Source organism: Acipenser ruthenus, chromosome 33 (assembly GCF_902713425.1).
Source record: "Acipenser ruthenus chromosome 33, fAciRut3.2 maternal haplotype, whole genome shotgun sequence".
In the NCBI taxonomy this organism is placed as follows: Eukaryota; Metazoa; Chordata; class Actinopteri; order Acipenseriformes; family Acipenseridae; genus Acipenser; species Acipenser ruthenus.
In genome coordinates, this window is record NC_081221.1 from 1,461,445 (window position 1) to 1,484,601 (window position 23,157).

The 23,157-nt window shown below is 39.5% G+C and overlaps 2 protein-coding genes across 2 annotated transcripts in view; both read right to left on the bottom strand.

Annotated features, from left to right (window-relative positions):
- The window catches only part of LOC117433371 (zinc finger protein Aiolos-like), a 40,046-nt gene extending 20,747 nt beyond the window's left edge, over positions 1-19,299 (bottom strand). Inside the window, exons 1-5 of the mRNA XM_059006754.1 lie at positions 18,733-19,299; positions 9,701-9,754; positions 8,868-8,987; positions 1,198-1,434; positions 319-486 (exon numbers count right to left, since the gene is read on the bottom strand). Of these exons, the coding sequence (XP_058862737.1) occupies positions 319-486; positions 1,198-1,434; positions 8,868-8,987; positions 9,701-9,754; positions 18,733-18,739 (586 nt within the window). The 5' untranslated portion in view covers positions 18,740-19,299. The remainder of the gene's footprint in view (positions 1-318; positions 487-1,197; positions 1,435-8,867; positions 8,988-9,700; positions 9,755-18,732) is intronic.
- Positions 19,300-20,395: 1,096 nt separating this feature from the next.
- Positions 20,396-22,911, bottom strand: LOC117433238 (brorin-like). The gene is made up of 3 exons (XM_034055336.3): positions 22,471-22,911; positions 21,722-21,851; positions 20,396-21,081 (listed from the first exon to the last, which is right to left on the bottom strand). The coding sequence occupies exons 1-3, from the start codon at positions 22,846-22,848 to the stop codon at positions 20,876-20,878; spliced, it is 714 nt and encodes a 237-aa protein (XP_033911227.2). The 5' UTR covers positions 22,849-22,911; the 3' UTR covers positions 20,396-20,875.
- Between the last annotated feature and the right edge of the window lie 246 nt (positions 22,912-23,157).

Below are 23,157 nucleotides of genomic sequence, written 5' to 3' on the forward strand. Positions count from 1 at the left end.
TGGCCGTGCCTTTACCAGGGGAGACCCTGGCGGACTCCTGCGCTCTCCTGACTGTATGACTCCCCCTGCACACTACGTGGCCATGCCTTTACCAGGGGAGACCCTCGGGGACCCCTGCGCTCCCCTGACTGTATGACTCCCCCTGCACACCACGCGGCCGTGCCTTTACCAGGAGAGACCCTCGGGGACCCCAGCGCTCCCGACTGTGTGACTCCCCCTGCACACCACGCGGCCGTGCCTTTACCAGGGGAGACCCTCGGGGACCCCCAGGACAACAGATTCTCAAGCCTGGGTCAGAGCTCTCTTGAACGCAGTTACCTGAGTGGGTGCGGAGATGGCCGCTCAGGGCATCCCGTCTGCGACAGGCGTAGCTGCACATGTGACACTTAAAGGGTTTCTCTCCGGAGTGCAGCTTGATGTGACGCAGCAGATTGCCCTTCTGTGTGAACGAAGCTCCACACTGGGTGCAGTGAAAAGGGCGCTCTCCTTAAAGTATTAACAAGAAGAAGAAGAAGAAGAAGAAGAAGAAGAAGAAGAAGAAGATCAATCTTGGGCTGCCATTTTAACTATTAAACTAAAACAAACAAACAATTGACTACAAAATTGTTTTTATCCTTGATGAGTTTGTCTCGTTTTTTATAACCGGATTGAAGTTTTACTGAATATGAATGAGGGTATCTGTTTTAAATTCTAAATTATCTAAATTACTGAACTTTATAATAATCCTGCTGAAGTTTCCCCCCACAGGGATGACATATTGGCACAGTCATTAACATTACTGCATACAATAAAAAAAGAAAATAATGAAATGAGGACCGAAAATAATCAAGATAATCAGGGAGTTCTTAATAGATTCATACAGAAAAAAAAAAATATCACCAACAAAATGTTATTAGTTGACTAAACAGGAGCAGCTGCACTTAGACCCAGCTTCAGCAGTGTTCCGCTTATCAAACATGTTCAACGTTTAAATCACAATATTAATTAATATGCTCCAGTTTGAATGCATGTGTACATAAGACCACAGAGTGTGCTTGCGGCCATTTCAAATGCATTAATAAAAACAACATTATAATTCAAAAGAGTCCTAGTATGAAAAATATCTGTCATCTAATTGACGAGCCACAAAAGGCTAAAGAGACTTTTAGTGCCCTGGTTTAGACCTTCAGGGGCAGTTATGGAGAAACCAGTGTTTACCAGTATGGCTGCGTTTGTGCACCAGTAAGACATTGAGGCTCACGCAGGCAAGCCCGCAGATGTCGCAGTTGAGTTTCCCGCTAGACGCCCTGGACCCTGCGTACGGACTGGCTTGGTTCTGCGCTCCGTCGTAGTCATTATACTCTGTATAGTGCATCATCTCAGCTGCCTCTTGACCTTCCTCTTCCTCCATCCTGGAGTAATCTTCGTCTTGCTCGTTTTTCACTTGAACTTCAACTAAAAAAGAAAAAAAAAAAAAAAACCAGGAACCGGGTCATTAAACATATCGGCAACAGGCACAAATCATTGTCTTTTATGTCAACCACTGGCCACCTCAGTCAGCCCATTCTGTTGTAAAGGCACACTGTGAGGGATGAGGCGCTGGTGTCAGGCTGTGAGATAAGGAACCGTCTCACTTTGAGCTGTCAACACACACACTGCCACACGCCCTGTGGCTTGCAGCTTGATGGAAGCTTTAAATTGTCTGCATGCTCTGACTAGTCTAATAAAAGAAAAACGGAAGGACCCTCAAGTCAAGCCCATTGCCTCCCGTCTCATAATCTAGACTTAAAAATAGTCAAATACACCTTGTCAATTCAACAACCATATTTCAAAATGTAACCTGTACTGAGCATTAGAAATGAATCACCAACTCCTATAACAACAAGGCAGTTGACATCGCCACTGTATCTAACTAGAGGGCCTGATATTCTTTTGTTTTTGTGCCTTCAAAGGATTCCTCTTGCCTGGGCCTCTGTTGTTTCAAAGCCATCACAAAGGATGCACCTGACATTGCACTCAGCTGTGGGTGCTATCCCACCAAAGCATCGCTGGCTCTTGAGTGTAGGCGTTTAACGAACTCTAGTGGAAAATACAACGCCACTTCGGCTGACAGATCACAAAAACACCTTTTCACTTTGACTTCTTTCATTCTCTCGTCGCAAGGCAGATAAGGGCGTGTGCTAAGAAATAAATAATAATATGAAATCAACCATACACATTTTATCTGTAACGTTTTCAGAAATAACTGAAATAGGTAAATGTGAGGATCAATCAATTAATCTTTATTTTATAATATAGCGCCTTTCATAGTGGACCACCATCACAAAGCCCTTTACAAGATGCAATAACAACAAGAAAATCCATAATACTTTGAATACAGAGAAATGCATAATACATGATAGTAGCATAATACATAATACATTAAATAGTAGCAGCAACACAGCAGCTAATAGCAGATATCAGGCTTAAAGAGCTTGGAAAGCAAGAGAGAACAGGCGGGTCTTGAGAGCTGATTTAAAGCGAGCGACGCTGGGAGCATCACACACCAAAGCTGGGAGAGAGTTCCAGAGAGTCGGAGCCATGAAGCTAAACGAGCGTTCTCCAAGTGTGGGGCGCTTTTGCTTGGGGATAACAAGCAGGCCAGAGTCGAAGGACCTCAGCTTGCGGGCCGGGACATAGCGGGCCAGCTGGTTGAGGAGGAACTCAGGACCTGTGTGATGAAGGGCCTTGTAGGTGAGCAGGAGAGTTTTGAAAATAACCCTGAACTTTACAGGTAGCCAGTGCAGCTGGGCAAGATGGGGGGTGATGTGATCACGTTTTTCACACCTGGTAAGGATCCTGACATTGAAATTCTAAACTAGCTGCAGTCGGTCTATGGTGCGTGCCAGGAGACCACCATATAGAGAGCTGCAGTAGTCGAGAGGAGACAAATGGATGACAAAGTATCTCCGCATCCGGCAGGGAAAGGTAGGGATGGACTTTGGAGATGTTTCAAAGATGGTAGAAGGAAGATTTGACCACGGAGGAGATGTGGGCATCAAAGGAGAGGTTGCTGAGGTTGAAGTACACCAAGGCTTCGTACTGTGGGGGAAGGCAGCAGCAGACAGTTTCCGAGGTTCAGGGCAGCTATATTGAGATTCTTAAGTTGAGTTTTAGATCCTACTACAAGGAGTTCAGATTTGCTGGTGTTCAGCTGAAGAAAATTGGCAGACATCCAGGCTTCGATGTCTTGAATGCAAGCCGACATTCAACTTGCATTCAAGACAAGGATGATGATTTATTCTCCATAATAGTAACTGTCTGCCAACATTTCTTAGGATTATTTCCAAGATTGGTAAATTGGTAATTATAGTAATTGACTTTAGCCTTTCTAATAGCCTGAGTACATAAATTTCTGGTTTGCCTAAAAGAAAGCCAATGACCATGGTCCTTAGTAGCCCTTGCCTTTCGCCATGCTACATTGTTTTTGCTCAATTAAAGAAGACAATTCAAAATTAAACCAAGGGCTACTACAATTTTTAACTCTAAACCTTTTCATTGTGACTGTGATTGGTGCGCGAGCCCCTGTATATCAAGTAATATTTGTTGGTCTTCCAGTTTGGCAGGGATAGGGTTAATACTATCCCTGCCAAATACACGTGCAGACTGTGGCTGGGACTTAATTGATTAATTAACTATCAATTAAGCCCATCCACAGGTGTATAAAAGGAAAAGTCTCTTCACTTGTGGGGGACGAACCCAGGGCAAGGACCAAACCAAACCAAACCAAGCGAAAAGGAAGGATTACAGTTCTCCTTTATATCTTCCAGGGCTGAAACCTCCACAACACCCACATACGATTATTTGCCAGCCCAACATCCACAGCTGTGCTTGTTAGCAAGTAAACCACTTGTTTATAGCCTTGCTCTGCCCGGGCTCTATTGCATATAGTTGTGAAATATTTAAAGAGACAGTGCACCACTGTAAATAAACACGCACAAGAGCATTTAACCTGTCACAGTAACGAACTACAGGAGCGACAAATCGGCCCCAAAAACCGAAACATGGATAAGAGAGCAGGTTTGTAACCGTAAGACTAAACCACTACCCCAGCATGATATCGCAACACAATCTTGTGTGGGGAAAAATTTGTTGAGATGAACACCTGTATATAAATGCACCTGAAGGGAAATGCTGAGGTAGAAGGCAAGATAGCCACTGAACACAAACTTAATACTCCCAGACACAAACTATATTCATCAGAAAACATGGTTCTTGTTTGCATTTTGGGTGTCAAGACTCTCTCGGAGAAGAGCTTTGTAAGGACAGTGTAATGTTCATTTAGGCTGTAGTATAAAATAACTTAATAGCAATGTGTGTGTGGTTGTTTCACTTTTTTGTTTAGTTGTTTTGTATGTATGGGGACATATAAGAACATAAGAAAGTTTACAAACGAGAGGAGGCCCCATTCAGCCCATCTTGCTTGTTTGGTTGTTAGTAGCTTATTGATCCCAGAATCTCACCAAGCAGCTTCTTGAATGATCCCAGGGTGTCAGCTTCAACAACATTACTGGGGAGTTTGTTCCAGACCCTCACAATTCTCTGTGTAAAAAAGTGTCTCCTATTTTCTGTTCTGAATGCCCCTTTATCTAATCTCCATTTGTGACCCCTGGTCCTTATTTCTTTTTTCAGGTCAAAAAAGTCCCCTGGGTCGACATTGTCTATACCTTTTAGGATTCTGAATGCTTGAATCAGATCACCCCATAGTCTCCTTTGTTCAAGACTGAATAGATTCAATTCTTTTAGCCTGTCTGCATACGACATGCCTTTTAAACCCGGGATAATTCTGGTTGCTCTTCTCTGCACTCTTTCTAGAGCAGCAATATCCTTTTTGTAACGAGATGACCAGAACTGAACACAATATTCTAGGTGAGGTCTTACTAATGCATTGTAAAGTTTTAACATTACTTCCCTTGATTTAAATTCAACACTTCTCACAACATATCCGAGCATCTTGTTGGCCTTTTTTATAGCTTCCCCACATTGTCTAGATGAAGACATATGGAAGACGCAAATGCATGATGACATATGAGCCAGATGCCATTTTTTCCTCCATATGAAGCAATGAAAAAAAAAAAAAAATTATTACGTGTCCAAAACACAGCTACTTTCAATATTTCATGCACGCATAACCTTCAATGACAAAAAAAAAATACAAGATTGTATTCACAGATATCGCCTTATTATGCTGTCAGTGATTGGTTGCACAGCATGATACAGCTGTCTAGACTGTGTCTTCTAACACGTTTGTTACTGGGGTGGCCCTGTTACTTCTGCAGTGAATTGACTGAGCACTGTTACGTACCACACCTCCTGGATGCGGGCTGGGTGGGTGTGAGTAGCTTACTGGTTACAGCTCATGACTGCTGTGCTGTGGAAGGATGCGAGTTCGAGTCTCAGATGACCTTTACACACCTGGCTCATTCACATAAAGGCCCACTTCTATTGTGGATAGCACAGCACCCAGCCTTCTCAATACCTACCACGAATCTATGACTGTGTTTGAACTTCTGTATGAATTACCATGATCTCTCTCTCTCCCTCTCTATCTCTTCCATAAATTCATCAATAGCCGAAAATTCAGTTCCGCTTAGCTATGCAGTGTCTGCTATGAGCAGCGCTGATGCAAAAAATAAATATTTCTCTTACTGATTTCCTGAGAAACAGAGTTGCCGATGTAAGCCGCTAGAGAAAAAGCCACCCCCCCCCCACCCCCCCCTCCAGCATTTAAAGTGGTTGAAAGCCACAGCCAGCCCTCTGCCAGGCTCCATTTCTGAACAGAAATCCCCAACAATTGCAGCACTAGCTGAGCAAAGACGCTGATGATGTGAGATATGCTTCAGTGGGGCTTGTTCTGGGGTTGGGAGATTGAACTCTCTGATAAAAGCGACACTTCCTTTTTAGCTCAGCAGCACCACTGGAACCTCAGCTAGCACTCAGGCGAGGGGGCTGACAGCCTTTCTGGTTGCACTCAAGCCCCAAAAAACAGAAAACAGAATACCAGCCCCCCCCCCCCCCCCCCCCCCATCCCTCCTCCCTCCTCCCTCATCTTCGAGTGTGCTGCTCTGCAACTTCCATAGACCACGTGCGGTTTGACACAGTGCATGAAAACAGGGCTCTTTAGTTTCAGAAGCACGGTCTAGGGCCACAGTACTGTTCTGCAATACCAGCTTTAAAAAACTATAATTCAACAGCCATAAGTCACACCATTTCTTTAGTCACACCAACACCTCAGTAGAAATCCTACTGTGTTTTGGAGGAATTAAAATACACACACACACACACACACACACACACACACACGTTTGCATTCCTATGTTTGTGGGGACTTCGCATTGACTCTCACTATATTTTTATTTACTATTTCTAACTCCAGTCAGACAAAACTCCACACAGGGCGAAAGTCGACAACAAACTAAATATTTTGGCACTTTTTTTTTTTTTTTTAAGGCAAATTTAGTTCCGTGTTTTACAAGGTGGGGACGTCCCCACAACGTCGTTTTTTCAGGAGTTACTATTTTTGTGGGGGCATTTTCTCAAATGTTGTCCTCACATTGATAGTAATACCTGCCCACACACACACACACACACACACACACACACACACACACACACACACAGTTGTTTTGAAGGCGTATATGTTGCTGGTAAGTGTGCTTTTAAATGTAGTTCAAAGAGTTTTGCTTAAGGACAGCTATAAGTAAATGTTAGCTTGTAATACCTATCAATCATCTACTCAAAAGAAGTAAGCAGTGGGTGTTACTAATATACCACTTTTTGCGCAGATTGTAACATTTCTAACAAACTTTTGTTTAGCAGAATTAGTGGTGGGTTAAAAAAAAACAACAAAAAAAAACAAAAACAAAACCTATCTTCAAATCTAACTTGACATGCAGTAAAGCCGCCTGGTGGGTTTTAAAAGAACAAACCATTTCCTGCTATTCTTTGATCTTCTCTTGATTTTACTGCAGACCTGCACAGCCCCCTCTGCAGAGCTCCAAAATAACCAAAGACAATTAAAAAAAAACAGTTATTTAAGCTTGTTGACTCTCCATCTTTTGTACTTTGCATCACTTAAAACCCCACCTTGCATACCTTATATACTAACCCCACCTGTAAATCGTCATGGATTGAGGCGCCTGCCGAATAAATAAATAATAAATAATACTATACAGTACTTGCACAAATTATGGCAACAACAAATGATTCACAGCAAGACTAGGGGTGGGGATTGTATTGCCCATGTCTCCTCACTCAGACCCCTTACTTACTAAACACCCGGGTATCCCTGAATAGATAATCATCTCCTCTTTAAAGAATATGCTAACAGTACCCCGAAATGTTCTCCTTTTTCTAGGAAAGATGCAACGCCGGGGATGGGGAGTTTGTTGCCGGATAACTTCACTCAGACTACTAAATAGATAATCCCGACACGGAAACATGTTTCGATGAGGTGTGCTGGATGCTTCTGTGCTTCCAAAAACAAGGAATCATGTTTTTTTCACAGTGGACCTGGCTTCATCTGAAAAGGATGTTTTCAGAGTGCATCTGGCCAATTGGTAGTGGCAGCAGTGTGGAGTAGTGGTTAGGGCTCTGGACTCTTGACCGGAGGGTTGTGGGTTCAATCCCTGGTAGGGGACGCTGCTGTACCCTTGAGCAAGGTACATTACCTAGATTGCTCCAGTAAAAACCCAACTGTATAAATGGGCAATTGTATGTACAAATAATGTGTTAAAAAAAAAATGTAATTGTATGTAAAAATAATGTGATATCTTGTAACAATTGTAAGTCGCCCTGGATAAGGGCGTCTGCTAATAAATAATAATAATATTCTTAGCGCTTGTAACTTAAGCGAAAAAAGAATACAAACCCCACAATGCATCATAAATGAAACAGCAATCTTGAATTCAACTGTAGGCGGCTGTTATTTCGAAGGGGAAGTGACTTTTCTTTCTGCCTCTCACACCTGATCTGCCCAGTAGAGCACAGCAAACATCTGCCATCATTGCCTACCAGCTAGAGTGAGCTGGCACACTGACAACATAACGGGCTGTTTAAATTTAAAATTTCAATTTGTGTCTTTTTAGTGTCAATTAGTTTTTTTCGCCTTAAACACTGCACACTGAACCCTGTAAGCTTTTACTTGCATTAATTATGAATTATTCTTTAGTTAATACTGCACACAGCCTTTTCGCTACCTCCCTTACATTTTCATCTTCTGAATGCAACGTCTCATTTTTATAACCCACAGGAAACGAACTGAACAGTAAGAGGAAGCGTTGGAGCCAGGCGTGTGAAATTTGTGAGTTTTTGTAACTTCCCCATCGTACTGTTTTGTGGTTTGGCGCCCGCCATTGCACGCTTAACGCAGGTAACCCTGCACGCAACTGCGGAAATTGTTCGGCCAGAACCAAGGCCGTAAAAAAGACGTTTCTAAGGCTGTGCACGATTAGGGGAGCACCAGGTCATGTGACAAACTAAATAACACCAAACGCAGGCATGTTGGCATCACCGGTGGTAGAATTTTTTTTGTACTCCTCTTACTTTAAGATACGGTCTTTGAAGAGTTTTTGGTGCTTTCCAATATTTTTTAATAGTCTCGGAAACCACAATATCTGGGTTAAAAATCATAGCCCGCGTCATCTCCCATACGAGCTTACCCTCCACAGGTGCTACATCATCATCAAATTCTGTTTTTACTGTGCTTAATGCCTCCCTTTTGCTTCTCTGTGATTTCCTAACTACGATTTCACCACACTTTCGTGCCCTTTGGTTTGCTTTTCCGCAGTAAACTTTGCGTGATGGCATTCTTTAGTAACTGAACTGGGGCCGATTTGAAGGTAACATACCTTGATCCGTGTCGGCTGAGGACTGATTCATATATTCTTTGGACTCATTCTCGTTATCAGAAGTATGGGTTTCCTCTGGGGGTAGCTCAGATGAGCAGTCTGCAGGACCCTCCTGAGTCTCTGAAAGGTAGAGCGCATTACTTGATTGGTTCACATCCCCTAAAACTGGTGCAGGCCTAGTCATTTAAGGTCTAAGATAGTGAGCTGCTTTCAGTCATGTCTGGAGACGGACCAGTATGCCCGTAGAGGTGTCCAGTTTGAAAACAAAAATCTTCCATACGCAATTTATTTTTAATGTATAAAACATTAACTCTGTACACATTACATTATGTCAAAAGATAAATATATACAGTAGGCCTATACAGTAGTAAAATAAAATGAATGCCTAGCACATTTTGTTTATACTTTAGCCAATATGGTAAATAATACTCGTAACACAAAATCAATCATGCCACTGCGTTCTCTGTTCACCTTACTGTACAATGAGGAAATAAAAAAAATATTATTTGAAATTGAAACTAAATTAGCATATTTTCCCTTTTACTGTAGCCAACAGACATAAAACACTAAATAAATCATGGTGCCACATTGACACATTATGATACTATCTAGATGTGTGTGAACTGTTAAAGGGGCCTCCAATAAACAGGCCACAGCAACATTATTTGGTTCCTCTCCTTTAAAGTGTCAGTAAGAATGCCCACTTTCACGTCGGACCTTCTTATGATTCGTCGTCCAGGCTGCTCAAGTTGTGTGCGTTTGGATGTGCTAAAACATAACTTTGTTAACTTAAGGTAAAACTCAATATTTTGTCGAGTAATTAATTAGTTTACCTGCAGGCTGCAGCTGCTCCTGTAAGTCATCCGATTCCATTGTCAGTGAATTATCTTTAAGAAAAGGAATAAAAAGAATCATCAGTTTTTAACAATTATTAACCGTTGGAAATGTTCCAGCTGTGTGGGGCCGGAGTTAAACAGTACTTCTGTTGCATGCAAACACAGCTAACCCTTGAATCCTTTTGGAGGAAATGAAGGAAACACCCCCTCATAAGTATCTGGTCCAATTGAGCTGGAATGACCCAATTACTGTATTGCTACAGACAACAATTAGTTTAGTTTAGTTTAGTTTAGTTTCTTCACTTTGTGCCCACATGGCCAGCACAGGTACATCTCAATAGTGCAGCACTAATACACAGAGTAGACCATACTCAACAAAATAACAATGCAACAATAAAATAATTCCAAACTACTATTATTCATCCCCCAAAATGTTATATATATATAAAGATATAAATTATAAAGATATAAATTAGAGATTTAAACAACAAATTATTACATAACATGCATAACATAAAAAATAACAAGCAAAAACTAATTTCATACTTTGACAAAAGTATTTGGCCACCCTTACATTAGTATTTTGCGTGCCCACCCTTTGCTTCCGTTACAGCCTGCGGTGTATCTTTGTATCTTGAAACCAGTTCCTGGCATCTTTACGGAGATATTTTTGCCCATTCTTCACCACATACAGCTTTGTGTTCTGCAATCGACTTTGGTTGCCTTTTTGCAACAGCAGCCTTCAAGTCAATTCACAATATCAGGTCTGGCGACCCAGATGGCCAATCCATAACTGTAATCTTCCTTTTATTCAGAAATACTTTTGTAGACTTCACAGAATGCAGAGAGCTGGTTGCAGTAGTTCCTGGTCTCCTGTGTTTGTCAATAACAGCCCACACAGTGCCTTTTGGTAAACAGAATCTTTCTGCTATTTTTCTGTTAGTTTCTCCTTTTTCGTTTAGTTGTATCACTGCCATTTTGAGATCGTTCCTGTGCTCTTTAGTTTTAACCATTTTTTTAAAATCACAAATTTACAATTTATTTTTCAGCACGTGATGATTATGTATTTAGTTATTCTATAATTATCATCAGGTGTTGGTTTTCAATCATGACAAGTGTCAATAATTAGCAATTAATTTGTTTCATACGAAATATGTTGATTGTCCAAATACTCTTGTCAAAGGATGACATTCTTTTTGCATGTTATTTTTCACTTTATGCATGTTATTTAATAATTTGTTGTTTTGTTATAAAGCTGAATCTCTGCTATAATTTTTATCTTTCAATAGAACAATTAGAAATGATTAGAAATCACTTTTTATGTGGTTTTTCTCATTTTTCTAAACTGCCCAAACACTTTTGTCTGCGACTGTACATACACACCATAAGTTACTGTTCATGGTATCCTGTTTGAAATCTGTACCAAATATGTGCCTTCTTTCTGATTAGATCAATGTGTTCCTGTTATTAGGCACCAAAACACAAAAAAGAGGAAAAACATCTTGATATGGGCCACTAGGCAAAATCACTTTTGGGCTAGATTCTCAAAGCTATTTAATCTGTCTGTAGCGCAATTTTATTTTCAACACCAAGCGAGCGTCTAAAAGGAATAAGGAACAACTTAATAATACTTCATTCAGGTTGTTTGTTTCTCGTTTGGTAACTTTATTGGGTGCGTTTCTCCTTTCTTAAATGTTATTTTTGCTAATGACGAGCTGGATAAATTGCTCTGGGAATTTAGCCCCTTGGCATGTGTTTTAAAATGTGTCAAAAGTGGCAACCGACCACATTTCCCTTTTGACTATCCCACTTCGAGAGGTCTAACGCGGGCTTAAAAACCACCTGGCAACCTACTTCTTGATCTGCCCCTTTTTAAAAATCCTGCTGTGCCCCAAACCACATGTGTGGTTGCATTATAGTTACATTTGGCTATTCGGCCCATCAAGGTTTGTTTCATGTTAGCACACCATTCTCCCCTACCGGGGGAACTAATTTAAAAGCTCTAGTCTTTTTTTTTTTTTTTTTTAATGTTCCCAGTGTTTTAGATCCTACTACTTCACCTGGTAGGCTAGGCCATGCATTTATAACTGTGTAAAAAAAAGTGCTTCCTACCTTCTGTTCTAAACTTACTTTTACTCAGCCCTCTTTTTCTGCTCTCTGTTCAGAAAGTGAAGTTATTTGACAATCTGCCCCGATGTGTGTATCTCACGTCCTATTACGGTGTGACGAGGTGTAATGAACCGTTTCCTGCATGCAATATTGGAAAGCAGGTGTGTGGGTTTTGGGCACATAATAAATATATTCTTCATTGAAAATGTTTTTTTTTTTTTTTTCATTGCTTTATACAGGAAGAAAACAGCTCCTGCAATGAGGCTATCATGCATTCGCGTCTTCCATATGTCCCCATATATATAAAGACTAGAAGTGATTTTTTTAAATTCTCAGTCCCCATATGAGGTCGCCGTACATGAAAGGGTTAAGAGACTCAACAGGCTAGATTTTTGAACCTCAAAAATTGTAACAATCGCAGGAAATAAAGTTACCACAAAAAGTAACCAAACGATATAAAGTTGCTGCATGGGTGGATGGGTTCTTTTTACATTGAAAAAGCGAGCTGCACCATGAGATCACTGACTTCGATGCACAACCAGGATGTTTTCGTCTTCTTCTTCTGCAGTGCAGAAAACAGAGATCATTTTTCCTGGCTTCGCAGAAACTGGCTTACACATCTCCTAGTCACCTTGCTCTGAACTTTCAGGTGTCAAAGTAATGCCAAGTAATCCTAAAGAGTAAAACATAACAACTACTTCGACAAGGCTCTTCTGTGTAGGAGTAAGTCGCTAACCACTAGCTGTGATTTGCCAAACATGCACAATGTAGGGATTTTTTTTTGTATTTGATCTGTAGGAATATATATATATATATATATGTATGTATATATATATATATATATATATATATATATATATATATATATATATATATATATATATAGACAGAGAGAGAGAACCACCCATTAAACATATGAAATAAAAAAGGATATGCACCAATAATTCAACACTACAAAAAATGAACACAACATGAATGACCTACAATGTGTAGTTTTAGAAGAAATATGATTAGATAATGTACAACATACAAAGGAAAATAAATGGATAAATAGACTCAATACCAGGATGCTTGACGGTTTAAATAGCAAGAAATTGTAGATTATGTTGTAAATGACATCCACAAGCACATTAATAGATTTAAACAGAAATAAGTGAGTGTAGTTACCATTAAAAGCCTGCAAGTACCTCCACTGTTTGTTTCAAACACACTTTCCCCTTGACAAAGGTATGTTAAACATACCGAAACGTTGGGAAGTTGGCACTTTTGAACCAAAACTATATGCAGTAATACAAAAGTACAGTCACAATGCACTGATGAGCCCCAAAACATGTCTGCAGTTACTGTGTTCTGACGCTGTGAATGTAGAAGCCTTGTGGCGACTTTCACGCAATTTGATTGGCTCTTGTAATGCTGAAATTTGCATATCCCAATTACCCATAATTCCAACAGTACATAGCTGCAGAACGAAGGCTCCCACAGGGTAGCTCACACAGGGTAGTGCTGCGTGCGCAACTAGTAATTTACGTTGTGCTTCGTTCACCCTCAACACCCCTACCTCGTGACCACAATACGCCACAAATCTTAGGTTTAGGGTTAGGTTATTGTTATGAAATAAACTTTGTTTTAGTACCTAAACTTCATCACCCTTATCATGTGATCGGGCTGTAGCATATAATGATGACGTCTATTACGAGTTGCACATGCAGCGATACCCTGCGAGAGCTACCCTGTGTGAGCCTGCGTTCTGCAGCAATACCCCTCTCCATAATTCTATAGTTACTGCTTTCTCCCACCTTAACTCTAAAGCTACTTGTATTTTATATATACAGTGCCTTGCATTCAGACCCCTGACCCCTGACCTTCAACAGTGGGGTTTTTATCCAGAAAAATTGTGTCCTCGTTAGGGCAATTTCTTTCATCGGTGTAAACTGGGAGCTTCCACAGCACAGGGGTTGAATACTTATGCAAGCAAGATATTTCAGTTTTTTATTTTTCTTAAAAATATTTTCCAATATAAAACCAATGTCACCTTACAATAATTGATTTTGAGTTTCAGTGTTTTAAAATAAAATATCAAACAGAACGAAATTTCAATGTACCATTTGTAATTCAGTAATATGAGAGAATTGGTCAGGGGTCTGAATACTTTTGCAAGGCACTGTATATATATATATATATATATATATATATATATATATATATATAGTGGTTTAAACTGTACTGTACCTGTAAGTAGATATTCCTAAAAAGGTACCCATTTATCTTTCTAAAAACAGAATTGTCTTGATGTCACTGCAGCACAAGAAGCGGGGATTGCTTTAATAAAATGTGACCAACCTGCCCAGTTTACAGGAATGAGATAAGACAGCTAGCCTACATCCGTACTGAGCCTGAGAAAATACGCCTAGTTTCAACGCAGCGAGCAATACTTCTAAGGGCAAAAAAAAAAAAAAAAAACCCTTCTAATTTTGAGCAACACACCCACTTGATCTTGCTTCAGCGAGAAATACAATCACATGTATACTGAAACCTTGGTAGTCATGATCTGTAGTTCCCTTACTTCGTCCGACAATGCTGTGGTATTTAACCTGCTTTAAAAGGCTTCATTGCAGCATACGGCATTTATCGTATCATATTACAGGCAGCAGACCCTGACAGTGTATTTTATTTGTTTCACTGTTTATTACATTTGAAAGTATGGGTCTTCAGTATTCATTATAAATCTTCCTTGTATTGCAAATGTTTCCCATGCTTTCAAAAGACTTTTACCATTTATTTACCACATTATACCAATGTACTAGGTAATGGGCAGCAGTGTGGAGTAGTGGTTAAGGCTCTGGACTCTTGACCGGAGGGTCGTGGGTTCAATCCCAGGTGGGGGACACTGCTGCTGTACCCTTGAGCAAGGTACTGTACCTAGATTGCTCCAGTAAAAAAAACCCAACTGTATAAATGGTTAATTGTATGTGTAAAAAAATAATGTAATTGTATGTAAAAATACTGTGATTTCTTGTAAAAATGTAAGTCGCCCTGGATAAGGGCGTCTGCTAAGAAATAAATACTAATATCAAGATATAAGAATAATAACAAGATAATAAAGAATAAATAACTGAAAACATTTCTTATTGGATCACTGAATGTATCCATAAATACATACATGAAAAAATAAATAAACAGCAAGAACACATAACTCTAACCCCCACCCCCCCACGGATTTAACAGTTGTACAACATAAAAGCCCCCACTGTACTGTATAGGTTAGGTAGTTCACAGTATCACATGTTAAGACAGAGAAAACTCCTCCACAAATAAGAAAGCATGCAAAGTTTTTTTTTTAACCCTTAATTGTCAATGCCAAAAGTGTTTAACTGCAGCTCAACAGTGGGAGTTCACTTGAAAACAGTGGGTCGGGGAGGTTGTGTTATAAATATATTGAGAGCTACTGTCATTTGCTTACAGTGATTACAATAGCGCACTTCACAGATTTGCTTAAAACCTTTGCACCCACTTCACGTCGTACTGAGATCAGACACAATTAAGCACAAACTATGTGTGACAGGCCTTGTTTGTTTTTTAAGTCAGTTCTGTCTGTATTTCCTTAATACAGTCCTTCAGGTTTCGCTGTATAGGGCCCTTATGCTGGATTTACTTTTCAAACATTTGTCTAAGGGTTTTATCAAACTTACTTTATGCTCCTATAAATCTTACGACAGCTTGAAAAACAAAACTGAAAGAAAAATATAACTGTTCATGTTAACCCAAGGGAGATGTGTGTCCCACAAATAAAAATTATTTTTGCAAGGAGGTGCATGAAACAGAATTTAAAATGTACTGACAGGCCGGATCTGGTCCTCCAAATTGTTTTTCCTCCTTGTGATACTTGAGCTGCTCTCAAATGTATATACATAAACACCAGATTATTTTAAGGGCAGCAGTGTGGAGTAGTGGTTAGGGCTCTGGACTCTTGACCGGAGGGTTGTGGGTTCAATCCCCAGTGGGGGACACTGCTGTTGTACCCTTGAGCAACTTTACCTAGATTGCTCCAGTAAAAACCCAACTGTATAAATGGGTAGTTGTATGTGATATCTTGTAACAATTGTAAGTCGCCCTGGATAAGGGCGTCTGCTAAGAAATAAATAATAATAATAATGCTATAAATGAAACGACTAATGAAATGAGGCCTCTTCGGTTGTTTTGTTGCTCAGTTATAATAAAACGAACGTGGATTGAAGAATCGAGTAAAGGATCTGAAAATATTCTTTCTCACTCCTTTTCGGACCTTAAAGTACAATCTGCATACGTATTAGGAACACAGCTAATATACAGATTAATACAGTATTTGACATTGCCTATAAGTATATAAAAAAACAGAAGGGTAAAATATTTTCCAGCGTAGGTTGGTGTGATGTTAGTAGTGGAGGGGTGGGGGGTGAGGGAGGGGGTAGGTGGGTGGCCAACTTTAATGCTCCTTATTTCACTTAAATAGTACTGTCTGAGCACGTCAGCCCTGTTAGCACAAACTGTGCTTAATCCAAGCACACACTTTTATTGAAAAGATATGAAAAGACAGAAGCCACAGTTAAAACTCATGTGAAAGGTCATTTCACACATGCAATTTTTTTATATATATATATACACACACTGCTAAGACAGTAAAATTGCATGTGTGGGGACATGCAGGCAACATTTATAGCTATTTTGATAATGCTTATAGAGTATAGCTCAGCAATAACAATTGACTGAATAAAGTAACCAAAGGGCTTAAGGTCATTAAAAAAAAAAAAAAAATACTAAATACATAAATAAACCATTATTTACACATCATTATTTTAAACTTCCTTCAAATAAACTACTGTATATTTATTTTCCAATTTTGCCATACATAATATATTACTTTATGTAGCCAGTTTTTTTTTTTTTTTTTTTTTTGCTCTTCAATTTCTATGACATATTAGGCAAAGTTTTTGTTAACTATTTTTGGTTTTGTTTATAAACCTTTACTCAGTGTTTTACGAATGCAAATCAACTTCTATGCCTACCTCAAACAGTTTTCATGAACTGCAAACTCGATTTAGCCCATTATTCAAAAATGAACAGCCCTGAGCAAAACTGCTGTTCAATACAGTAACCTTAATCCTTCAAGGCACAAGGGACATGTGTGTCCCATAAATAAAATGATGCAAACTTTCTTACAATGAGGGGCACTAAGCTGGGTTTCAAACTGACTGACAGGTCGGATCTGCTCATCCAAATTGTCAGTATCCTCCTTGTGATGCTTGAGTCGTTCTCAAATGTATTTTAAGAAGAAACCGTTTGAACAACAAGTGCTCAATTCCGTGTGTACCTTTAGGGGTTAAAGGCTATTGGGAAACAACAGAATATTTGTTCTTGTTATATTTATATTGCGTTACATGCCCTCACCTGTTGCTACAACTGTTTAAATATCATACCTGTCATTTTTCTTTTCATTGTTAACATCCTGACAGCTTTTCACTATCAGTGTAAGGATTATTGCCCACATTGTCAGACAGGTAACACAATCGATCCATGATGTGGTACGGAACAGAAAATCCAGAGCACTTTTTTTTTTTGCTGTTGTTTTTGTTTTTTTTAAATCTTTCTTCCTGCAGAGATTTAGAGGACAAACCTCAGTGCACTAAAGCGGACATTTTGAAAAGAGCTTTGAAACAGGCTTCATAGTTATAAGTGTAAAAAGTTGTCAGGCTGTCAACAATGAAAAGAAAAATGGCAGGTACGTTATTTAAACAGTTGTAGCAACACGTGGGGACGTGTAACGCTACAGAACCCCACTACTTACTCTTTGAAGAACCGCCACATGACTGTTTTAAAAATTATTTCCATTTACTTGCACCTTTCTCATAGTGCTACCAAAAACACATGCCATTTACCATCAGCAAGCAATATATGGCCTTGTGAGTAATTTTAATCTTTGCCCAGGGCTTTAAAAAAAATAGAAAAGCAAATTCAAATCGAAGATCAAAAACTCTAACTGTATAATAGCACCCAGCTTTTTAACATTTCAACTTGGAAATGATTGAGAGACAAAATGTCCCGTTCTGATTCTGAGTGCGTTATTACCAACACTTTTACAGTATTACCACTGGAAGCACACCACCAAGAGTTTGAGAATTATCATTGTAAAATCTGTAAGAAGGACTTTTTGTAGAAATGTCATTGATGTTGTATTCATTTATGTCTGTCTGTCTGTCTGTCTGTCTGTACGTATGTATGTATGTATGCATGCATGTATGTATTTATTTATGAATAAAGATAGACAAGACTGGATTAAGAAAAACTACAAATTCCACCCCATAAAAACTGCTACCTGTAGCTTTTAACACCATCAGGGCTGAAGAAAGAGATATTTTATTGACTTTATAGAGAACGTGAAATGGGTGGTTATGTTAAGAGTCTGTTTTGTGCATCTGCTGCCTGCGCCAGTTAAAAAAAAAAAAAATACTCATTGTAACATCTTCCAAAAAATAAAACTGAAACAGGTGCTATCTGCATAAGACTTTAACACTAAGCATTTTCTGTACTGCATGTTCTCCAAATTACAGCATAAATAACTGCTACAAAACGATTCCAGGCGCTGCAGTATCTTGTGATCTTTTTTTTTTTTTTTTAAGTTGAAATAAGTTTAAACTGCACTTCCAATAACAGCTTCCTGTAGACAAAGGCTCTACCTTTTAAAACACATTTTCTTTCACTGTGCCAAATGCTCCTCAATAAAATACTTCGAAACCATACAAAATGTCATAATGCCCGCACAGAAAAGTGTGTCAGTGTTAATTAAAACAACCCGTCTTGCCTGCTCCATTTCATGCAACGTGCAACAAAACCCGTTTATTGTTTGCAATAATAATAATAATAATAATAAATGAATCCGTTCCTACCTGCCATTCCTGGACCTGCTTCTTCGCGTCGGGTTCAGCTTCGCGTGTTTTTCTCAAACTTGCCGCTTTTGCCCTGGATCGCGGAGATGGCGGGAGATTCCCTTCTCCACGCGTGAGGTTGGATTGCAAAACATGACGTCACGCGCTATCCCGAGGAGACGGAGACGGGCGTCTTAAAGACACAGTAACAGGAGCAGGCAAGTTTTTTTTTTTTTTTAAAGCGACAGTAGACAGTTTCTTTTCTTTTTTTTTTCTTTTTGAAGTCCATAACAAACAAGTCGAAGTACTCATTGGACCGAACAGTAATTACCTCGAACACAGGAAACCAAAGATGCGGACAATAAAAGTGGCTGTGTAGCTCCAGTGTGCAGCATAAGTTATTTACTACATTTGTGTACGCCTCTAAACTGTGCAGAATCTGTTATGTGTATTTGTGTGTGTATTGCTTTCACACAGAGTATATGGAGCAATGCAGGGCGTACACCTTGCACCGCTTCACTATGCTGTACTGTAAACGCTAACTATGCTAATCTTTCCAACTTCTGACGAACTACACAAACGCATCTATTTTACACAACATCATTTAAAACAGTAGTATTCTACCCTAACTGCACCCTGGGAAACAGCGCGTTGTTGGGTAGACACCAGTGTCTCCACTTGCGCCTCTTTATCAATACAATAAAAATTTTAAAAGAATCGCCCCTCGTCCATGCATGAAGTGAAAGAAACCATGCACAGTACTGTAAGTGACACACAGCGCCTCTTAGTGGACACTTCCCCGAATTACACCTGTGTAACTAATACTCTACTGTACATCCATCAATACATTATTATTATTATTATTATTATTATTATTAGTAGTAGTAGTAGTAGTAGTAGTAGTAGTAGTGGTAGTAGCAGTCGTAGTTATTTTAAAATAACCCGTACCCTCTGTGCATTCATCAGTAAACAAGATTTGTAGACAGTCCAGTTTGATTACATTCTCAAAATGTAGTATCTGGTCAGCTACAGTCACACAAGAAAAAAAAAACTGAATTCATTGACACGATGTGTGGGGGTCATACATGGCTATTTTTCTATCATTTGAAAAGATAATAATAATCTTTTTTTTTAAGAATTAAAAGTACATTGTTGTGAAACGGTGGGCGGTTGCCATATTCAATCCGTATTGATCTCTTTTGTAAACGCTTCCTGCCCTATCAAGACAATTCAGACAGAAGCGTTCATTCATCTGTGAGCTGAGTGCTCCCTCTGGTGGCCAAGGCGTTTCATGGCAGCTGATAACTCCAGATTGAAACTGGAATATTGTATTCTTTAAATATTGTTTCCTTTATCGATTCTTCACCCATTACCAGGCACTAGGAACTTTAATTAATCAGTAACATAAACGGTCAATACATTATTTATATATACATACATAAAAAAGTAACCCTTACAGTTACAAGATACTGGAAAATGTAATGAGATTACAGCAATGCGTTACTCCCCATCCCTGCTCATAGGTATACATTGTTATGTAGCCATTATGAAGGTGCTATACACAGTGTTAAATTCAAACACATGTTTTCGTGTATTTAAGGTAAATCTTCACCACAAGCAAGATTAAATAAACAGCGTTTATAAAATAAAGTAACAGGTGTCCACATTTTGTGACAGGGGCGAGTGTAATTATTCTTCCTTTATTTCATCCAAATTATTCAAAAACAACATTCATAACATACATGAATAACATTAACAACATTACATTAATAACAACATCAATAACAACATTAATAACATCCATTAATAATGATTTGGTACCATTTGCAACAATTACTGAATTACGTTTGACCTTATTTGGAACATACACAGCTAATTCTCCAATTACTGACACCTTTAAATTAGATCCACTCCACTCTGTAAACTTAATTTCATACATGCTTATCAACACTCGTGATAGATTATGCAAAGCATATTAATAAGACATTATTGAGCAGGATTTACACTAGTATCGGCATTAAAACAATTATTTGTGAAAAAGTCCTCAGGTTTAAATTCTGTATTTGAACTGTCTGTCTTCTATCTTCAATGAGACAGAATTCCCGTGGGGAATTGTGGAGTGCAGGTATGACGTCACTTGACACTGTAAGGTGTTCCTCTATGTCTATGGTATCTCTTCCGACTCACGGAGCAATTGGGTCTCCATCTGCTCTATCTGGCGTCCGTTTGCGTGGTCGCGTTTTACGCAGGTGGCCTGGTACTGAGTCTCCCAGGTACCGTCCTTGTGTGAGCAGAAACACACGGTCATGTCGTCCACCTCCACTCTCAGCCCCGCAGGGATGATGGTGTTTACCGCGAAACAGTTCGACCCTGAGAAGATAAAAAATAACCCCAGTCTGCTCCAACGAGTTAGAGACGGTCGAGTGCGTAACATTTACGCAAGCGTCATGGCAGCCAGCAGACTCATCTGCATAACGATTTGAGCGCCACGTTTTCTAATCTTCATAAGTACCTGTACTATACTACTGTACTACTGATAAGACAAAGGGGAAACACATGAGCTGGTCTACTATACACAATCCTGTGTTTGGTTTCTATAAAGAACCACTGTTGCATACGGATCAGTTGATATTTTATAGCAGTAAAGTGGAACAAAGAGATTCTAAATATCCATTAGGAGATCCATAATCTGATGCTTCTAAAGCTGAGGGAACACGAAGCCACTTTTCGGCTTGGAACTTGGTTTCAGAAGACTAGGTTTCAGGCCACTGCGCGGCACACCAGGAGAGACTTGTGGGTTTGATACAGCAACCTCAAATAGGTCTCCTGGAACCAGGTTTCAAGCCTCTGTTCCTGAAAAGGTGGATTTGTGTTTCCTACACTGTACAGTGCCTGGAAAAAAATGTATGGGATGAAATAGTTCTATTGTGTTGAGATTATTGAAACCCTAGCTAAATATATAGAGACCATTCACCATATAACGTGTTTATAAGTTGTTTTTATGAGTTACCATTTTTGCAGATAGGGCAGCACTGGTGAGGCTCGTATGTTGGGTCCACACATTGGAGAGATGGGCACTCAGCAACCACGCAGTATACTTCTCTGCTGGCTTCACAGCGGCATCGTTCGCAGGGGGATATCTGCAACACACCAAACAGGAGTCATTGTTCGGAGGTGTTCTCTTCATTGCTGTCACCTGCGCAATATGAAACGGAATGCACCGCGGGGTTGTGACGGCCGCAGTGGGGAAGCGATGGACACAGAACTATTGACCCGCAGGTCAGTGGGGTTGTTATAGTATTCAGGGTGGTGCACGTGGTTTTGCTTTTAAGCAACGCGATTCATAATCAGAGAGCAAAGGCATAAAACAAAGTTTTGAATACAGTCTTAGAAAAAAAAAACTTTTTAAGAACTTTTTTTTTCATCTATTGTTAATACATTTGATGATACTTTTATATTGAAGCATTTGATCTACTTTTATGATAATAATAATAATAATAATAATAATAATAATAATAATAATAATAATAATAATAATAATTATTATTATTATTATTATTATTATTATTATTATTATTATTATTATTATTATTATTCACAACCATAAAACACTCCTTTGAAAAATGTCTAATAAGAATATAAACTGCATTTTTCCTTAGTTTCAAAACCAATTGGGCATTAAAGGGTTAAGGTCGGACTAGACATGATAATAACAGTAACGGTAACGCTAACGGTAATATAAATAGTAATAGTAATTACCGTGAACTCTTCCAGCAGCTTATACGTCTTCCCTGCATACTCACAGACGTTGCTTACCGCCACGCAGTATGGACAGCAGGACCTGAAGCTGATCCGAGTGCAGCGCGGGTGAACCCGCGGACACCGGGGCTTTATGCACAGGGGCCCCTCTTCGGTGCAAGTGCAGGGGCAAGCGGTCGGAGCCGGGTAATAAGTCTCTCCAATATTATACACGAATCCGTGGTCATCCAGGCACCACTTCCCTCGGTAATCCCCGAAATCGTACTCGGACTCGCTTTTTGAAGTATACTCAGCGGCAGGGGCCGTGCTGGCACAACTTAGAAAGATCAATTGGAGTAAAACGCACAGGAACGGCGAAGGAAAGTGAACAAGCGGCATCGTTTTCACTCTTACAGCACTGACAGTACAGCCTGCGAACACAGTGTGACAAGAGCAAATGAACTATCGTGCAATGACCACATGCAATTACAGCCAACTGGGTTCAGTGATTCTTTACCGTCAATCAAGTATTACAGAGCTCAATGAGCTGTGAATGTCACAGCCTAGGTAAACATGGAACATGGAACATGAAATTGTTTCGTTGTGTCACTGATCTGCACTTTCAAGAGTGAAAGACACCCCTGTACCTAGTTTAGAAAGTACTAGGTTTAAAGCTTCTGAAGAACCTACGGGCACTGTAAAACTGAT

Excerpts from the sequence above, each read along its gene's own strand:
- LOC117433238 (XM_034055336.3), bottom strand. The coding sequence starts at position 22,848 with ATGCCGCTTGTTCACTTTCCTTCGCCGTTCCTGTGCGTTTTACTCCAA. Across the intron at positions 21,852-22,470 it reads AGCTGCTGGAAGAGTTCACG|ATATCCCCCTGCGAACGATG; the intron begins GTAATTACTATT and ends GGTGTGTTGCAG. Across the intron at positions 21,082-21,721 it reads CTGCCCTATCTGCAAAAATG|GGTCGAACTGTTTCGCGGTA; the intron begins GTAACTCATAAA and ends TTATCTTCTCAG.